Source organism: Ranitomeya imitator, chromosome 2, assembly GCF_032444005.1.
Source record: "Ranitomeya imitator isolate aRanImi1 chromosome 2, aRanImi1.pri, whole genome shotgun sequence".
Classification (NCBI taxonomy): Eukaryota; Metazoa; Chordata; class Amphibia; order Anura; family Dendrobatidae; genus Ranitomeya; species Ranitomeya imitator.
In genome coordinates, this window is record NC_091283.1 from 429,748,326 (window position 1) to 429,768,446 (window position 20,121).

The 20,121-nt window shown below is 45.4% G+C and overlaps 1 protein-coding gene across 1 annotated transcript in view; it reads left to right on the forward strand.

Moving 5' to 3' along the window:
* The first annotated feature begins 15,756 nt into the window (after nucleotides 1-15,756).
* The window catches only part of PARD6B (par-6 family cell polarity regulator beta), a 34,723-nt gene continuing 30,358 nt past the window's right edge, over nucleotides 15,757-20,121 (forward strand). The window contains exon 1 of the mRNA XM_069750881.1: nucleotides 15,757-15,907. Coding sequence (XP_069606982.1) covers nucleotides 15,839-15,907 — 69 coding nt within the window. The 5' untranslated portion in view covers nucleotides 15,757-15,838. The remainder of the gene's footprint in view (nucleotides 15,908-20,121) is intronic.

Sequence of the window (20,121 nt, forward strand, 5' to 3'; positions counted from 1 at the left end):
TACTGCATTGTCTGGTGACTAAATTTAGAAGGAGAAGCGTTTGTGGACATTCAGGTTGGACTATAGAGAGTGAAACTTGTAAAGAAAGTGCAGGAAATAATCATTCACACTTATTGTGTACTTGGCTCTGGTTTTCTTGATCGCATTGGAAATATTGGAAAATTGAGGAAAAGGGAAGAATAGTGAAGACTCATCACAATATTCCTATCTTCTTGAAGGATCAGAAAAGTATTGAATGGATTTATCAGATTTTCCAGATTATTGGACTGCTGAGTGTTACCAGCTAGCAAAGAAAGAAAAATCCTCTAACTTGAATTTTACCTTGAAACTTCCCTCCAACTCTCCTGTTACTTTCCACCACAACGCTTATCATTCTAGATTTTTTTTGAAGGCCACCTGAATTTCTGGACCACAAAAAAGTATTAGGTATAGCACCGACATCTGATTCTTGCTTGCTCTTTGAGGTCATTCTAGACTTGCTCGAGATGTTCGTCCTGAAGTTCACCCATAAGCATTGGCCCCAATGTTACTTATCTCTGAGAAATCAATAGGATTGGACACAAGGAATCTTAGCCCGTATGGTCCTTCCATTTTTCTGTAAGCAGTTTATGGGTTAGGAGGTGAGGACCATTAGTTCACCTGCTTGACATTATAGAGTATGTTACACAGAGTTTTATTGAGGCTGTCAAAGATGAAAAGTTTTTTAGTGGAAACGGCTTCAGGCAACACTTTCTTTGGCGAGTTTTTGGAGGAGTTGTTTTCATTTCATGAAGTGGTTTTGAAGAGTTTATCAAGCATTTTTGGAACATTTTTTTGCTCAAGACTTTTTTTTGCAGCTTTTTTATTGGACAGTGCTTAATTTGGAGCATCTATTATTATTATTTATTTATAATAATAAATCATCTCCATCAGGAGATGATTCAAAGAGATGACATTCACTTTTCTTTTCTCCAACCAGGCTTTTTTTTTCGTAGCCTGCAGTGGAAGCAAAATGCTCAAAAGACTGAACAAATGAACAGCAAAGTGGTTTTACAATGGAAATTAATAGGAAGAGTCTTTCAAAAAAATTTTAGCTATTTGTTTCGGACAAATTTCGGAACGGACATGATCCAAAAGACTCATCAAAAAATGAGACATACCCTAAACCTACTACTATCCAATTGGCTGTGATTTTCCAAACCCCACTCCCAAGACAGGCTACCGGGACATGCCAGGTATCAGTCAGTCAGCTGTTTGTAGAAGTCAAAGCGTGTGTAGGTACTCAGTACCATACAGAATCCATCAGGCCAAGCCCAGGCAACAGTCATACCCTTTTTATAAGCCTTCAACAAGGCCATGCCCAGGTTTGAAAGTACAGGATGTACAGGTGCTCAGTACTGTACACGGACAATCTAGCCATGTCCAGTTCTGTGCACTGCCCACGAGGCTATGTCCAAGTATGAAAATACAGGTTGTGTAGGTGGTCAGTCAACTATCTCATGCTCAGGTGTGAAAGTGCAGGACATTGTGGGAATGCTACTCATTTGGGTGCCTGGCGAGGTAACATAGGAAACATTTCCATTTAAATGTTCAGGCTGGCCATGTGTCAAACAAACAGACTCCATTTTATCATATGAACCACACCCAGAGGTGGGGTATGTGGGCAGCAAGACCTGCCCATCTCTCAGGCTGCCCTTAAACCTGGCCCAGGTGCACCAAACACTTACTACTATATGCACTAGAGCATTACTCCAGGTTTACATCATTGAGGACAATCACCTCCGTGATACATACCTCCCATCAACTACATGTTCGGTAGCCACCTTACATACCTCCCCTTTTGGCTAAAGGGGAAGGCTTGGCACCTTCTATCACTACGTTCGCATACGTTTGTCGTGAACTTTCTTATATTCCTTCTGTGTATTGCTCAACACAATTTTAAATATTTTAATAGTATGCACCAATAAAATGTATACCTTTTTTAATAGAATTTTATCTTTGTTTTTGGCTAGTCACCCTAATGTGTAGTCATCTTCTACCACTAGACAAGGGATTCTCGAGAGGGCATTAGCATTACCATGTAGCTTCCTAGGTCTATGTTTCACTTGAAAGCTGAAATTCTGCAGGGCTAGAAACTAGCAGGTAACTTGAGCATTTTTCCCCCTTTTTTTTTTATCTACCTGAGTGGGGCATGATCTGATACATTATTGCCCTAATGCTGGAGTCACACTAGCGTATGGCATCTGATAGGAGAGCATCAGATGCGATATGCTAATGACACTCTGCTCCAGCCTTGCTGCGAATGTGAGCCGAGTGTCAGTGCTCTGATGCGCTCGCATGCTAGAATTGGAGCACAAGTAATTTCTCCATCTTCTCCATTGCCAGCGTCTGCAGGAATCGCTTTGCATTTAGGTGACATCCGAGTGAAGTGCGATGTTTCACAGGCACCCATAAACATGTATGGGTGCATGCGATCCGCTGCTCGCAGCCATTCACTGCATGCTGTAATTGTTTTCACATGCCTAATCAGCATGACAAAATAATCGCAGATGTGCACTGCCCCATAGAATAACACTGGGCCAAGTGCAATCCAATTTTTTATCGGATGACACTAGTCCAATTTATTCGCTCGTGTGAGCGAGCCCTAATAGATAGTATCGTAATGTGTCCACCACCCACTTTATGGCCAAGCATTCCTTTTCTATGATGGAATAATTCTTTTCACATGCAGACAGCTTCCAACTCAGGTAGAGAACAGGGTGCTCCTACCTGTGTATCTCCTGAGAAAGTACTGCTCCTAAACCGACTTCTGAGGTGTCTGGAGTACAAATTCCTTCTTAAGGTTGGGGGCCACCAGAACTGCCTGTTTACAAAGTGCTAGTTTCATTTTTTTAAAAGGCTGTCTCCGCCTCCGCAGTCCATTTTGCCATAGCTGATATTTCCCAGTAAAAGGTCGGTCAGGGGTGCGGCCATTATGGCAAAGTTTAGGAGGAACCTCTTGTTGTACCCCACGATTCCCAGAAAGGCTCTAACTTGCTTCTTTGAGAGTGGTCTAGGACAGTTTTTGACTGTGTCCACTTTACCGATCTGGGGTTTGATCTCGCCTTTACCTACTAGATAGCCTAGGTATTTGGCCTCTTCTTTCCCCGTGGCACATTTTGTTTTATGTTACACCACCCAATACTTACCTCTTCGGCCGGCGCGCTCCCGACGCTTCTCCTCGCTCCTCTCCATCTGGATTCCCTCGTGTTCGTCCCTTCGGCGGTCCGCGCATGCCTAGACGTGCTCCTCTGACCGCCGGGGCTTCTGGGAGGTCGTGACCCGCTGGCTCTGCCCCCAATATGGTAGAGCCCCTCGGGTATTTCTCTCCTGCATCTGACCAGGTAAGACGCCTTTGCGTCTATTGTGTTCTCCGACTTCTTGCCGACGTCTCTTTAGTTTCTCTGGCTCCTCGTGCATTTCCCCTGTTTAAGCTCGTGTCACATTCACGTGTTCTGTCTTCCTCAGCCAGTCCCGTGTGCCTGCCGTCCCAGCCAGTCCTGTGTGCTTGCCGCCCTTGCCAGTCCTGTGTGCCAGTCTTCTCTGCCAGTCCTGTGTTCCTGCCATCTCAACCAGTCCTGTGTGCCTGCCGCTCCTGCAAGTCCTGTGTGCCAGTCTCCTCTGCCAGTCCTGTGTTCCTGCAATCTCTGCAAGTCCCGTGTTCCTGCCATCCTCGCAAGTCCTGTGTTCCTGCCTTCCTTGCCAGTCCTGTGTACCAGCCGTCTCTGCCAGTCCTGTATACCAGTCATCCTTGCCAGTCCTGCGTTCCTGCCATCTCAGCCGGTCCTGTGTTCCTGTCGCTCCAGCCGGTCCTGTGTTCCTGTCGTTCCCCGTTAGATGTGTGTCTCCTCCATTCTGGTCAGTACTTAGTTTCTGCAGCCTCTGCCCGTCCGGTGTCTCTTTCGTTCTGTTTACCCCTGAGTCTCAATCTCTTCCCTGTCCTCTGACCCTTCTGTGGCCCTATCCTTTGTCGTCCCTTTGGCTCCGGCTGTTGCGGCTTTATCCTCCTTGGGCCTGCCCCAAACACTCCCTGTATATCGTTTTGGTATGCCGCAGCATAAATCTTATGAGGTGTGAAGGTAAGGTCCATGGCCCTCTGGAAGGTGGCCGGGGTTCCCTGCAGTCCAAACAGCATCCAGACATTTTGAAAGTATCCCTTTGGCGTAGAGAAAGTGGTCTTCTCCTTGACTTCTTGTGACATGGGGATTTGCCAGTATCCCTTGGTTAAATCTAAGGTGGTTATGTACCTTGCCGTTCCAAGTCTCTCGATCAGCTCATTGACACGTGGCATCAGATATGCATTGAATTTGGAAATTTAATTCCGCTTCCTATAATCATTATAGAACCTTCATTCGCCATTGGTTTTTAGAACCAGGACAATCGGGCTAGATCACCCACTTTTGGATTCTTCAATGACTTTGAGATTCAACATATGCTTTACTTCCTTGAAGATCAGCTCTCGCCGAGCCTCAGGAATTCGATAGAGCTTCAAGTTCACCCACAAATGGGGTTCTGCAAATCTGAGAACCTTTCTCTGTTCTGCTGCAGCAACTGCTGTTTTTGGGACTTCCGCTATTGTGACTCCATCAACATCTGCTTCTGACTTGACCAGCTAACATGGAGTTTCAGTGGGCTCCCTGTCTTGCCACGGTTTGATAAGATTGACGTGATACACTTGGTACGGTTTTCATCTTCCTGGGTGATGAACCTTGTAGTTCACTTCACCAATCTTCTCCACCACCTCATAGGGGCCTTGCCATTTGGCCAAGAACTTACTCTCCACTGTGGGAATTAGCGCGAGGACTCGTTCCCCGAGGATGAACTGCCTCCCCCTGGCTAACCAGTTGTAGACCCTAGCTTGAGCCTCTTGTGCCTGGGGGAGATGTTCTTTTAAGATGGGCATCACTTTTGCAATCCTCTGCTGCATCTGGGCGACGTGCTTGAGGACGCTTCAGTGTGGGATGACTTTTCCGGTGGGACAGGACCTGCAATACTTTAAGATTTCCTGATGACATATGAGCCAAAGGAATCTAACGATGACCCATTCATGAGTTGTGTCCACCCCCAGGTAGCCACCCAAGACATATGAATGTGAATGGGCCATGTCCAACACCCTCCATCTATGAAGGTACAGGATGTGTAGATGCTCAGTACTGTACACGGTCCACCTAGCTATGTCCTGTGTACAGTCCACCAGGCCATGCCCAGGTATGAAAGTACAGGTTGTGTAGGTGGTCAGTCAACCATCTCATATTCAGGTATAGAAGTACCGGACGTGTAGGTGATGTAGAGTCCTGTACACAGTCCATCGGGCCATTTCCTGGTATGAAGGTACAGAACATGTAGGTGCTCAGGGCTATATACAGTCCATCAGGCCATGCCATGCCCAGGTTTGAAGATACAGAGATGGCAGGTGGCTCAGAGCTGTACACAGTCCACCAGGCCATGCCCAGGTATGATGATACAGGATGCTTAGATGCTCAGTCCACCAGGTACAGGACATGTAGGTGGCTGAGTCTTGTAAACGGCCTACCAGGACATACACACATATGAAGGTACAAGATGTGTGCCAAGGTATAAAGGTACAGGACATGTAGGTGGCTCAGTGCTGTACATAGTCCTCCAGGCCATGCCCAGGTATGATGGTGCAGGATGTTTGGAGCTCTGTCTACCAGGCCATTCCCAGGTATGAAGGTACAGGATGTGTAGGTGGCTCAGCCAGGCCATGCCCAGGTTTGAAGATACAGAGAGGGCAAGTGGCTCAGAGTTGTACACAGCCCACCAGGCCATGCCCAGGCATGATGGTACAGGATGTTTGGATGCTCTGTCCTCCAGGCCATTCCCAGGTATGAAGGTACAGGATGTGTAGGTGGCTCAGCCCTGTACACGGTCAATCAGGCCATGCCCAGGTATAAAGGTACAGGACATGTAGGTGGCTCAGTGCTGTACACGGTCCACCAGGCCATGCCCCGGGATAAGTGAAAAGTATGCACTCAAAATAGTGCAGCAATGTTATTTATGGAATGTTCTTGTACATCCCAACAGGCCATTCCAGTTTTTATCTGCTTACTTCTCTAGAGACACCTGGTTATGTAAGCGACATCTGATGAGTCCTAGATTCCAGGCATATACCGGTATGTGACTCGACAGCCTATGAAAGGTATGTATGGTATTATGTACATCATTCTGTCCATCCGAACATGTCAGAAATCAAAAGTTTCCTGCACAGGATCATCCTTTCCTGTGTGGTAGAACGTGGAAACCTGACTACACCCCACTGAGGAACGACAGAAATTCTGACTATTTCACTGAAGAACTTCACAGCTTATCTTGTATCAATAAAGTCGATAAGATTCGACCTCTGTGGCCAAGAGCCTCTCTATACGGAACAGAGTGTCTATGATCCGTGATGACAACATCACTGCAATTATCAGAGCCATAAATTCCATCTTTACATGTCAGAGGCTCCCCCACCCCAGCTGGGCACAGCCACAAGTATGGCTGCCATGCTGCACCGCCGCTGTCATCTCTGGAGAGTGCCTGAGGACATTGCACTTATCAGCTCTTAAAGAAGACATGTTACCACTCTGGCACAAAAATACTTGCACTATCCATGTAACAACAATTCTGGAGCATCTTTTCTTGTAATGCCGAATTGTGTTGTCCCTCTGTTTCTCCTCCTGATCATTTCTGAATACATTGTCAATAGGGTGTTACCTTTACCTTGTCAAAGGGGTGTTTCCCTACCCAGTCTGACACCGGAAGCACTGATTGGACAGTGTCAGATTATGGAAGGACACAACCCCAACTAGGAACACCCAGTTGTCGCTTTATTCATAAATGTGTAGTAGGAATAACAGAGGAAGGACACAACAAAGAGTTCTAATACAGATGCTCAAGAGCTGTTATTTTAGGAATATTAACCATAAGAAGAGGTGAGGGGTCCTCTTTACACGAGAGCTGCAAACAAATTTCACAATATAAACGGTTTGCCTTATTAAATAGATAGCGCAGCCCTGATGAGGCTTGTGTCCTTACTTTAAAAATCCAAGTAAGGTTAGAATGGCTGTTAAAAATCTGTTTTGAAAGTTTACCTTTCTAATGTTAAAGGGAACTTGTCACTCAACACCTTTAATGCCTCTTTTGTATATAAGACCCCAATCCCCTTCTGTGTAGCCCAAAAAACACACTTTGGAATCCCCCGTACAGAGTGGCCCACTCTGGCCCAATGGATTGGTCTTGCAATTGGTGCCCCCTCCCTTGTTGCAATTGCCATCCTCCTTCCCTGCGTCATGTAGATGACTTGTCCTACATCATCCCACAGCGTCCCCCGATCTCGCTCCTGCGCAGGCGCACTTCTCTCTGGCCTGCTGAGGGCAGAGTAAAGTACTACAATGTGAATGCAGAGAGAGAGGACAAAGAGCGCCGATGACCTGGAAGTAAGGTCAGCGCAAGTGCATTAAAGTACTGTGCTATGACCTCAGAGCAGAGAGAAGTGCGCCTGTGCAGGAGCAGGATAGGGGGCGCTGTGTGCATGATGTGCGCCGAGCAAGACCAGCGATGCCCATCAGACATGACCGCGCCGTATGGGGGGGATAATATAAGGTATTTTTGGAGATATCAACAAAAGTGCCAGTATATACTGAGGGTGGTAATTCCAAGGGTCACCCTTGCAATTCATAAAAATCAACAATTATCGCAACCAGAAATCCACAGGTTGGATATATAGAGTGACTACCACACATAAGATAGTAAAAATGTATAATTTTATTAGAGTATATTTAAAATAAAATAAGGTAGCTCAACAAATATGCATTTGGTATTGGGCATATAGTCCATATAAAATGTATAATTACTGAAAAGTGAATCCAATGAAGGGTAGTGCCATCCTGTCCTGTGTCCCTCACCACGACGCGCGTTTTCCCTGAGGTAGTGGTTTGAAACGCGCGTCGGGGTGAAGGACACAGGACGGCACCACTCTACATTGGATTCACTTTTCGGTAACTATACATTGTATATGGACTATATGCCCATTACCAAATGCATATCTAGGATGGCTATTATACAATGGGGTGATATTTGTCTATTGTTATTGTTGTTAGTTCTACCTTATGTGGACATATGGACTTGTTAAGTCCTTGTTCAGTGTCCCTCTTTGTTGACGTACCTTATCTTCTTTTCTTTTAAATATATTCTAATACAATTATGCATTTTTACTATCTTATAGTGACAGGTAAGTGTCACTATATATGAGGATTGCTCCTTATAGACAGGTAGTGTCACTATATATGAGGACCGCTCCGTATAGACAGGTAGTGTCACTATATAGGACTGCTCCTTATATACAGGTAGTGTCGTTATATAGGAGGACCGCTCCTTATAGACAGGTAGTGTCACTATATATGAGGACCGCTCCTTATAGACAGGTAGTGTCACTATATATGAGGACCGCTCCTTATAGACAGATAGTGTCACTATATATGAGGACTGCTCCTTATATACAGGTAGTGTCTCTATATATGAGGACCGCTCCTTATAGACAGGTAGTGCCGTTATATAGGAGGACCGCTCCTTATAGACAGATAGTGTCACTATATATGAGGACCGCTCCTTATAGACAGGTAGTGTCGTTATATAGGAGGACCGCTCCTTATAGACAGGTAGTGTCACTATATATGAGGACTGCTCCTTATAGACAGGTAGGTGTCACTATATATGAGGACTGCTTCTTATAGACAGGTAGTGTCACTATATAGGAGGACCGCTCCTTATAGACAGGTAGGTGTCACTATATATGAGGACTGCTCCTTATAGACAGGTAGTGTCACTATATATGAGGACTGCTCCTTATAGACAGGTAGTGTCACTATATATGAGGACCACTCCTTATAGACAGGTAGTGTCACTATATATGAGGACCGCTCCTTATAGACAGGTAGTGTCACTATATATGAGGACCGCTCCTTATAGACAGGTAGGTGTCACTATATATGAGGACCGCTCCTTATAGACAGGTAGGTGTCACTATATATGAGGACCGCTCCTTATAGACAGGTAGTGTCACTATATACGAGGACCGCTCCTTATAGACAGGTAGGTGTCACTATATATGAGGACCGCTCCTTATAGACAGGTAGTGTCACTATATATGAGGACCGCTCCTTATAGACAGGTAGTGTCACTATATACGAGGACCGCTCCTTATAGACAGGTAGTGTCACTATATATGAGGACCGCTCCTTATAGACAGGTAGTGTCACTATATATGAGGACTGCTCCTTATAGACAGGTAGTGTCACTATATATGAGGACCGCTCCTTATAGACAGGTAGTGTCACTATATAGGAGGACCGCTCCTTATAGACAGGTAGTGTCACTATATATGAGGACCGCTCCTTATAGACAGGTAGGTGTCACTATTTATGAGGACCGCTCCTTATATACAGGTAGGTGTCACTATATATGAGGACTGCTCCTTATAGACAGGTAGTGTCACTATATAGGAGGACCGCTCCTTATAGACAGGTAGTGTCACTATATAGGAGGACCGCTCCTTATACACAGGTAGTGTCACTATATATGAGGACCGCTCCTTATAGACAGGTAGTGTCACTATATATGAGGACCGCTCCTTATATACAGGTAGTGTCACTATATATGAGGACCGCTCCTTATAGACAGGTAGTGTCACTATATATGAGGACCGCTCCTTATAGACAGGTAGGTGTCACTATATATGAGGACCGCTCCTTATAGACAGGTAGTGTCACTATATATGAGGACTGCTCCTTATAGACAGATAGTGTCACTATATAGGACTGCTCCTTATAGACAGGTAGTGTCACTATATATGAGGACCGCTCCTTATACACAGGTAGTGTCACTATATATGAGGACCGCTCCTTATAGACAGATAGTGTCACTATATATGAGGACTGCTCCTTATAGACAGGTAGTGTCACTATATATGAGGACTGCTCCTTATATACAGGTAGTGTCACTATATATGAGGACCGCTCCTTATATACAGGTAGTGTCACTATATATGAGGACCGCTCCTTATAGACAGATAGTGTCACTATATATGAGGACCGCTCCTTATATACAGGTAGTGTCACTATATAGGAGGACTGCTCCTTATAGACAGGTAGTGTCACTATATATGAGGACCGCTCCTTATAGACAGGTAGTGTCACTATATGAGGACCGCTCCTTATAGACAGGTAGTGTCACTATATATGAGGACTGTTCCTTATAGACAGGTAGTGTCACTATATATGAGGACTGCTCCTTATAGACAGGTAGTGTCACTATATACGAGGACCGCTCCTTATAGACAGGTAGTGTCACTATATATGAGGACCGCTCCTTATATACAGATAGTGTCACTATATATGAGGACTGCTCCTTATAGACAGATAGTGTCACTATATATGAGGACCGCTCCTTATAGACAGATAGTGTCACTATATATGAGGACCGCTCCTTATAGACAGGTAGTGTCACTATATATGAGGACCGCTCCTTATAGACAGGTAGTGTCACTATATATGAGGACCGCTCCTTATAGACAGGTAGTGTCACTATATATGAGGACCGCTCCTTATAGACAGGTAGTGTCACTATATATGAGGACTGCTCCTTATATACAGGAAGTGTCACTATATATGAGGACCGCTCCTTATAGACAGGTAGTGTCACTATATATGAGGACTGCTCCTTATAGACAGGTAGTGTCACTATATATGAGGACTGTTCCTTATAGACAGGTAGTGTCACTATATATGAGGACCGCTCCTTATAGACAGGTAGTGTCACTATATATGAGGACTGTTCCTTATAGACAGGTAGTGTCACTATATATGAGGACTGCTCCTTATATACAGGTAGTGTCACTATATACGAGGACCGCTCCTTATAGACAGGTAGTGTCACTATATATGAGGACCGCTCCTTATACACAGGTAGTGTCACTATATATGAGGACCGCTCCTTATAGACAGATAGTGTCACTATATATGAGGACTGCTCCTTATAGACAGGTAGTGTCACTATATATGAGGACTGCTCCTTATATACAGGTAGTGTCACTATATATGAGGAGCACTCCTTATATACAGGTAGTGTCACTATATATGAGGACCGCTCCTTATATACAGGTAGTGTCACTATATATGAGGACCGCTCCTTATAGACAGATAGTGTCACTATATATGAGGACCGCTCCTTATATACAGGTAGTGTCACTATATAGGAGGACTGCTCCTTATAGACAGGTAGTGTCACTATATGAGGACCGCTCCTTATAGACAGGTAGTGTCACTATATATGAGGACTGTTCCTTATAGACAGGTAGTGTCACTATATATGAGGACTGCTCCTTATAGACAGGTAGTGTCACTATATACGAGGACTGCTCCTTATAGACAGGTAGTGTCACTATATACGAGGACCGCTCCTTATAGACAGGTAGTGTCACTATATATGAGGACCGCTCCTAATATACAGATAGTGTCACTATATATGAGGACTGCTCCTTATAGACAGATAGTGTCACTATATATGAGGACCGCTCCTTATAGACAGATAATGTCACTATATATGAGGACCGCTCCTTATAGACAGGTAGTGTCACTATATATGAGGACCGCTCCTTATAGACAGTGTCACTATATATGAGGACCGCTCCTTATAGACAGGTAGTGTCACTATATATGAGGACCACTCCTTATAGACAGGTAGTGTCACTATATATGAGGACTGCTCCTTATATACAGGTAGTGTCACTATATATGAGGACCGCTCCTTATATACAGATAGTGTCACTATATATGAGGACTGCTCCTTATAGACAGATAGTGTCACTATATATGAGGACCGCTCCTTATAGACAGATAGTGTCACTATATATGAGGACCGCTCCTTATATACAGGTAGTGTCACTATATATGAGTACCGCTCCTTATATACAGGTAGTGTCACTATATATGAGGACCGCTCCTTATATACAGATAGTGTCACTATATATGAGGACTGCTCCTTATAGACAGATAGTGTCACTATATATGAGGACTGCTCCTTATAGACAGATAGTGTCACTATATATGAGGACCGCTCCTTATAGACAGATAGTGTCACTATATATGAGGACCGCTCCTTATATACAGGTAGTGTCACTATATATGAGGACCGCTCCTTATAGACAGGTAGTGTCACTATATATGAGGACCGCTCCTTATATACAGATAGTGTCACTATATATGAGGACTGCTCCTTATAGACAGATAGTGTCACTATATATGAGGACCGCTCCTTATAGACAGATAGTGTCACTATATATGAGTACCGCTCCTTATATACAGGTAGTGTCACTATATATGAGGACCGCTCCTTATAGACAGGTAGTGTCACTATATATGAGGACCGCTCCTTATAGACAGATAGTGTCACTATATATGAGGACCGCTCCTTATAGACAGGTAGTGTCACTATATATGAGGACCGCTCCTTATAGACAGGTAGTGTCACTATATACGAGGACCGCTCCTTATAGACAGGTAGTGTCACTATATATGAGGACCGCTCCTTATAGACAGGTAGTGTCACTATATATGAGGACTGCTCCTTATATACAGGTATTGTCACTATATATGAGGACCGCTCCTTATAGACAGGTAGTGTCACTATATATGAGGACCGCTCCTTATATACAGGTAGTGTCGTTATATATGAAGACCGCTCCTTATAGACAGGTAGTGTCACTATATATGAGGACCGCTCCTTATAGACAGATAGTGTCACTATATATGAGGACTGCTCCTTATAGACAGGTAGTGTCACTATATATGAGGACTGCTCCTTATATACAGGTAGTGTCACTATATATGAGGACCGCTCCTTATAGACAGGTAGTGTCACTATATATGAGGACCGCTCCTTATAGACAGGTAGGTGTCACTATATATGAAGACCGCTCCTTATAGACAGGTAGTGTCACTATATATGAGGACCGCTCCTTATAGACAGGTAGTGTCACTATATATGAGGACCGCTCCTTATAGACAGATAGTGTCACTATATATGAGGACCGCTCCTTATAGACAGGTAGTGTCACTATATATGAGGACCGCTCCTTATAGACAGGTAGTGTCACTATATATGAGGACCGCTCCTTATAGACAGATAGTGTCACTATATATGAGGACCGCTCCTTATAGACAGATAGTGTCACTATATATGAGGACCGCTCCTTATAGACAGGTAGTGTCACTATATAGGAGGACCGCTCCTTATAGACAGGTAGTGTCACTATATATGAGGACCGCTCCTTATAGACAGGTAGTGTCACTATATAGGAGGACCGCTCCTTATAGACAGGTAGTGTCACTATATATGAGGACCGCTCCTTATAGACAGGTAGTGTCACTATATATGAGGACTGCTCCTTATATACAGGTAGTGTCACTATATATGAGGACCGCTCCTTATAGACAGGTAGGTGTCACTATATATGAAGACCGCTCCTTATAGACAGGTAGTGTCACTATATATGAGGACCGCTCCTTATAGACAGGTAGTGTCACTATATATGAGGACTGCTCCTTATAGACAGGTAGTGTCACTATATATGAGGACCGCTCCTTATAGACAGATAATGTCACTATATATGAGGACCGCTCCTTATAGACAGGTAGTGTCACTATATATGAGGACCGCTCCTTATAGACAGGTAGTGTCACTATATAGGAGGACCGCTCCTTATAGACAGGTAGTGTCACTATATAGGAGGACCGCTCCTTATAGACAGGTAGTGTCACTATATAGGAGGACTGCTCCTTATATACAGGTATTGTCACTATATATGAGGACCGCTCCTTATAGACAGGTAGTGTCACTATATATGAGGACCGCTCCTTATATACAGGTAGTGTCGTTATATATGAGGACCGCTCCTTATATACAGGTAGTGTCGTTATATATGAAGACCGCTCCTTATAGACAGGTAGTGTCACTATATATGAGGACCGCTCCTTATAGACAGATAGTGTCACTATATATGAGGACCGCTCCTTATAGACAGGTAGTGTCACTATATATGAGGACTGCTCCTTATATACAGGTAGTGTCACTATATATGAGGACCGCTCCTTATAGACAGGTAGTGTCACTATATATGAGGACCGCTCCTTATAGACAGGTAGGTGTCACTATATATGAAGACCGCTCCTTATAGACAGGTAGTGTCACTATATATGAGGACCGCTCCTTATAGACAGGTAGTGTCACTATATATGAGGACCGCTCCTTATAGACAGATAGTGTCACTATATATGAGGACCGCTCCTTATAGACAGGTAGTGTCACTATATATGAGGACCGCTCCTTATAGACAGGTAGTGTCACTATATATGAGGACCGCTCCTTATAGACAGATAGTGTCACTATATATGAGGACCGCTCCTTATAGACAGATAGTGTCACTATATATGAGGACCGCTCCTTATAGACAGGTAGTGTCACTATATAGGAGGACCGCTCCTTATAGACAGGTAGTGTCACTATATATGAGGACCGCTCCTTATAGACAGGTAGTGTCACTATATAGGAGGACCGCTCCTTATAGACAGGTAGTGTCACTATATATGAGGACCGCTCCTTATAGACAGGTAGTGTCACTATATATGAGGACTGCTCCTTATATACAGGTAGTGTCACTATATATGAGGACCGCTCCTTATAGACAGGTAGGTGTCACTATATATGAAGACCGCTCCTTATAGACAGGTAGTGTCACTATATATGAGGACTGCTCCTTATAGACAGGTAGTGTCACTATATATGAGGACCGCTCCTTATAGACAGATAATGTCACTATATATGAGGACCGCTCCTTATAGACAGGTAGTGTCACTATATATGAGGACCGCTCCTTATAGACAGATAGTGTCACTATATATGAGGACCGCTCCTTATAGACAGGTAGTGTCACTATATATGAGGACCGCTCCTTATAGACAGGTAGTGTCACTATATATGAGGACCGCTCCTTATAGACAGATAATGTCACTATATATGAGGACCGCTCCTTATAGACAGGTAGTGTCACTATATATGAGGACCGCTCCTTATAGACAGGTAGTGTCACTATATATGAGGACCGCTCCTTATAGACAGGTAGTGTCACTATATATGAGGACCGCTCCTTATAGACAGGTAGTGTCACTATATATGAGGACCGCTCCTTATAGACAGGTAGTGTCACTATATATGAGGACTGCTCCTTATAGACAGGTAGTGTCACTATATATGAGGACCGCTCCTTATAGACAGATAATGTCACTATATATGAGGACCGCTCCTTATAGACAGGTAGTGTCACTATATATGAGGACCGCTCCTTATAGACAGGTAGTGTCACTATATAGGAGGACCGCTCCTTATAGACAGGTAGTGTCACTATATAGGAGGACCGCTCCTTATAGACAGGTAGTGTCACTATATAGGAGGACCGCTCCCTATACATAGGTATACTATACACACATTGTGTCTCCCCTCATATCACTTTGCTGTCACATTTGTTGTTGTTTCCATGGTAGCCGGCCATAGTGACGTCATCACGTAACGCAGCGCTCCTTTCCAGGTGTCCTTCTTGCCTTGTAATGGGCGTGGTCTGCGGATGGGGCAGTGGGCGGAGTATTGACGCATACGATCGAGAGGTGGGATTGTGACGTAGCGGCCCCGGGCTCCGTGTCACACGGGAATACCTTCCAGAATCCAGGCGCAAGGTGGACGACTAGGAGAGAGCGCTCAGAGCGGAAACATGAACCGGAGCCACCGGTCTACGGGCACCAGCAGCAGGTCCCTGGGTACCGTGGAGGTGAAGAGCAAGGTACGTGCCGGGGAAGCAGGAGGCGACATGGAGGGGGAGAGAAGGGAAGGGTGCGTAGTACGGACACCTGCCGCAGGGGAGGAGGCGGCACCGGACTGGGGCTGAGAAGGGGGCACCTGCTGGGGCTGAGAAGGGGACATGAGGGGCACCGGACTGGGGCTGAGAAGGGGGCACCTGCTGGGGAGGAGAAGGGGACATGAGGGGCACCGGACTGGGGCTGAGAAAGGGGCATAGGGGGCACCTGCTGGGGAGGAGAAGGGGACATGAGGGGCACCGGACTGGGGCTGAGAAGGGGGCACCTGCTGGGGAGGAGAAGGGGGCATAGGGGGCACCTGACTGGGGCTGAGAAGGGGGCATACGAGGCACCTGCTGGGGAGGAGAAGGGGACATGGGGGGCACTTGCTGGGGAGGAGAAGAGGACATGATGGGCACCTGACTGGGGCTGAGAAGGGGGCATAGGGGGCACCTGCTGGGGAGGATAAGAGGACATGGGGGGCACCTGACTGGGGTTGAGAAGGGGGCATAGGGGGCACCTGCTGGGGAGGATAAGAGGACATGAGGTGCACCGGACTGGGGCTGAGAAGGGGGCATAGGGGGAACCTGACTGGGGCTGAGAAGGGGGCATAGGAGGCACCTGCTGGGGAGGAGAAGAGGACATGAGGGGCACCGGACTGGGGCATAGGGGGCACCTGCTGAGGAAGAAAATGGGACATGGGGGCACCTGCTGGGGAGGAGAAGGGTAAGTGGGAGTATCCTCCGGAGGATAGTAGGATACATGGAGGAGGGGGCAACTGCTGAAAAGGAGAGGCCTACATGGGGGATAGGAGAAGTTTATAAGATGGAGGGTGTGCTTCATGGAAGAACAGAGTGGGTGTGTTGAGGGAGCACCAGTTTGGGGAAAGAAAAGGATGCATGTAGGGGACCCGTGATGGGCGTGACGGAGGGCACATGTAGGTGGCACTTTCTGAACAATAGAAGGGGGCATATTGGTGACACCCGCTGGCTTGAGAAAGGTGAAATGGGGGCTATTTGCTGAAGATGAAATCGCGCTCCCAGGTGGGCAGCAGTTGTAGTATAAGATAAAACATTGACTGAGTCTGGAAGGTGGGCACTGGGAGGGTTCTCAGGTGGGCATTGCATGAGTTGCACGACTGAAGCTTCTTACCAGGGATGGGAAGCAGTGGGTTTCTGGTGGCACCTACTGGGAGTGGCAGGTAAAGGATGTTTCCGGATAGTTTGTACTTGTAGAGAGAAGGCTCCTGGGTGCTGGGCACCTGCCTGTTTTCTTGTGGGTTGTTATAAGTGACCCTGAGGTGTTGGGGATTGTGTATGGGATGTGTCCGGTAGTGTGCCCGTCTCCTCCGTGTGCCCCCCGCCCATCCTCGGTGTTACATAGTATCACTTGTTATTATTTGCTCTCCTTACATAACACCAGCTCTAGGTGTGTGATTTGTGAGCTAAATATAGAGTTGTTGGCAGCGGTGTTGGGTCTGTGCTGTTAGAAAGTTGCCCGCTGCTTACGTTATAGGGGTGAGAACTGCCATATACACATTGTAAATAAGGCAAAGATACAAATATAGTCATACTATTATAGGGAAACATCCCATGTATAAGGCCCGTAAATAGAAATGTGCAGGACCACAAGAAAAACAACTAAATAAAACTAGTGCCATTGCCCAAAATGTATGCAAATCGTAGAAAATGTATTAAATACAAAGAACAACAAAGAATGTGGGCATAAAAATAGGGGGTACGCGACAGAATAAACATGGAAGCATTCTGAAGGACCCTATCCGACTGAGAATTGAAAGTGGTGATGAATCTCAATAACTGCCTATCACCCGATCTGCCCGATGGTCTATTATTATAAAGTAAATCATGGCGAGAGGCATGTTTTGCCCTATGATACGCACGCTTGATCATCCTCCGGCTATAGCCACGTGATCGAAAACGTTCCTTCAGTTGCTCTGCTCTTTGTTCAAAGACGTTATCAGATGAGCAAATTCTACGAATCCGGAGGAACTGACCAATTGGAACGGATCTAATCATATGCCGCGGATGGCCAGATGATGCATGCAGCAATGTGTTTGTGGCCGTTTCTTTTCTAAAAATAGCCGTCTGTAGCATACCGGAGGTGTCCCTCCTAATAGTAACATCAAGAAAATCAAGAGACTCCGCACTGGATGAAAATGTAAGATGGATATTAAGGTCATCCCCTGAAACGCGCGTCGGGGTGGGTTGAAGTCAAGAGTGGTTCCCTGCATATACTGGTATGTTTACATTGTGGTTCCATATGACATGTGCTTAACTTGTACTTACTGCTATTTCATCACTGTCGGTATGGATCCGTATATACCTTTAGTTTGATATGCACTATCTGATATTACATATTCAGATTATATGCAGAGTTCTTCACCTGGCTCCTTGCTTCCATGTTTATTCTGTCGCGTACCCCTTTATTTTTATGCCCACATTCTTTGTTGTTCTTTGTATTTAATAAATTTTCTATGATTTGCATACATTTTGGGCAATGGCACTAGTTTTATTTAGTGGTTTTTCTTGTCATATAGACATTGTGCAGATCAGCCGGGGCTCGGCCTTCCTACTGTGCCCAGGTATCAGCCGATCTGCACCTACACCCCATACTGGGCATCCTGCAGTTGGAGCAGCCTCTGTTGTCCACTCCTCTCTGGGGGAACAAAATTAAAGGAGTTTTGAAGGATTCTAACAACTTCTTTCTTCCTAATACGAGCACAACTGGGAAATGTATCCCTGCATAGCTGAGAGTTACCACTCAGGAGCCTGGGAAAGCTTCCCATCCTATTAATAAAGTGCTGCCTCTCCGACAGGCCAATTGCTATCCTTGCCTCGCCTACTTCACGAATTCTGAGAGCTTGCTGACAACTTCTCTGGAATGTGTTTAGCCTGTTATAGAAGTAGTCATAGTAGTCACAAGGAATCCAAGGGACTGGCTGAAACGGAAAATCTGCCAATGTGGACGTGTTCCTAATGGAGGTGGACATTAATGTGCAGCTTTACAGGTCCTTCTCAAAAAATTAGCATATAGTGTTAAATTTCATTATTTACCATAATGTAATGATTACAATAAAACTTTCATATATTATAGATTCATTATCCACCAACTGAAATTTGTCAGGTCTTTTATTGTTTTAATACTGATGATTTTGGCATACAACTCCTGATAACCCAAAAAACCTGTCTGAATAAATTAGCATATTTCACCCATCCAATCAAATAAAAGAGTTTTTTAATAACAAACAAAAAAACCATCAAATAATAATGTTCAGTTATGCACTCAATACTTGGTCGGGAATCCTTTGGCAGAAATGACTGCTTCAATGCGGCGTGGAATGGAGGCAATCAGCCTGTGACACTGCTGAGATGTTATGGAGGCCCAGGATGCTTCAATAGCGGCCTTAAGCTCATCCAGAGTGTTGGGTCTTGCGTCTCTCAACTTTCTCTTCACAATATCCCACAGATTCTCTATGGGGTTCAGGTCAGGAGAGTTGGCAGGCCAATTGAGCACAGTAATACCATGGTCAGTAAACCATTTACCAGTGGTTTTGGCACTGTGAGCAGGTGCCAGGTCGTGCTGAAAAATGAAATCTTCATCTCCATAAAGCATTTCAGCCGATGGAAGCATGAAGTGCTCCAAAATCTCCTGATAGCTAGCTGCATTGACCCTGCCCTTGATGAAACACAGTGGACCAACACCAGCAGCTGACATGGCACCCCACACCATCACTGACTGTGGGTACTTGACACTGGACTTCAGGCATTTTGGCATTTCCTTCTCCCCAGTCTTCCTCCAGACTCTGGCACCTTGATTTCCGAATGACATGCAAAATTTGCTTTCATCAGAAAAAAGTACTTGGGACCACTTGGCAACAGTCCAGTGCTGCTTCTCTGTAGCCCAGGTCAGGCGCCTCTGCCGCTGTTTATGGTTCAAAAGTGGCTTTACCTGGGGAATGCGGCACCTGTAGCCCATTTCCTGCACACGCCTGTGCACGGTGGCTCTGGATGTTTCCACACCAGACTCAGTCCACTGCTTCCCCAGGTTCCCCAAGGTCTGGAATCGGTCCTTCTCCACAATCTTCCTCAGGGTCCGGTCTCCTCTTCTCGTTGTACAGCGTTTTCTGCCACATTGTTTCCTTCCAACAGATTTACCATTGAGGTGCCTTGATACAGCACTC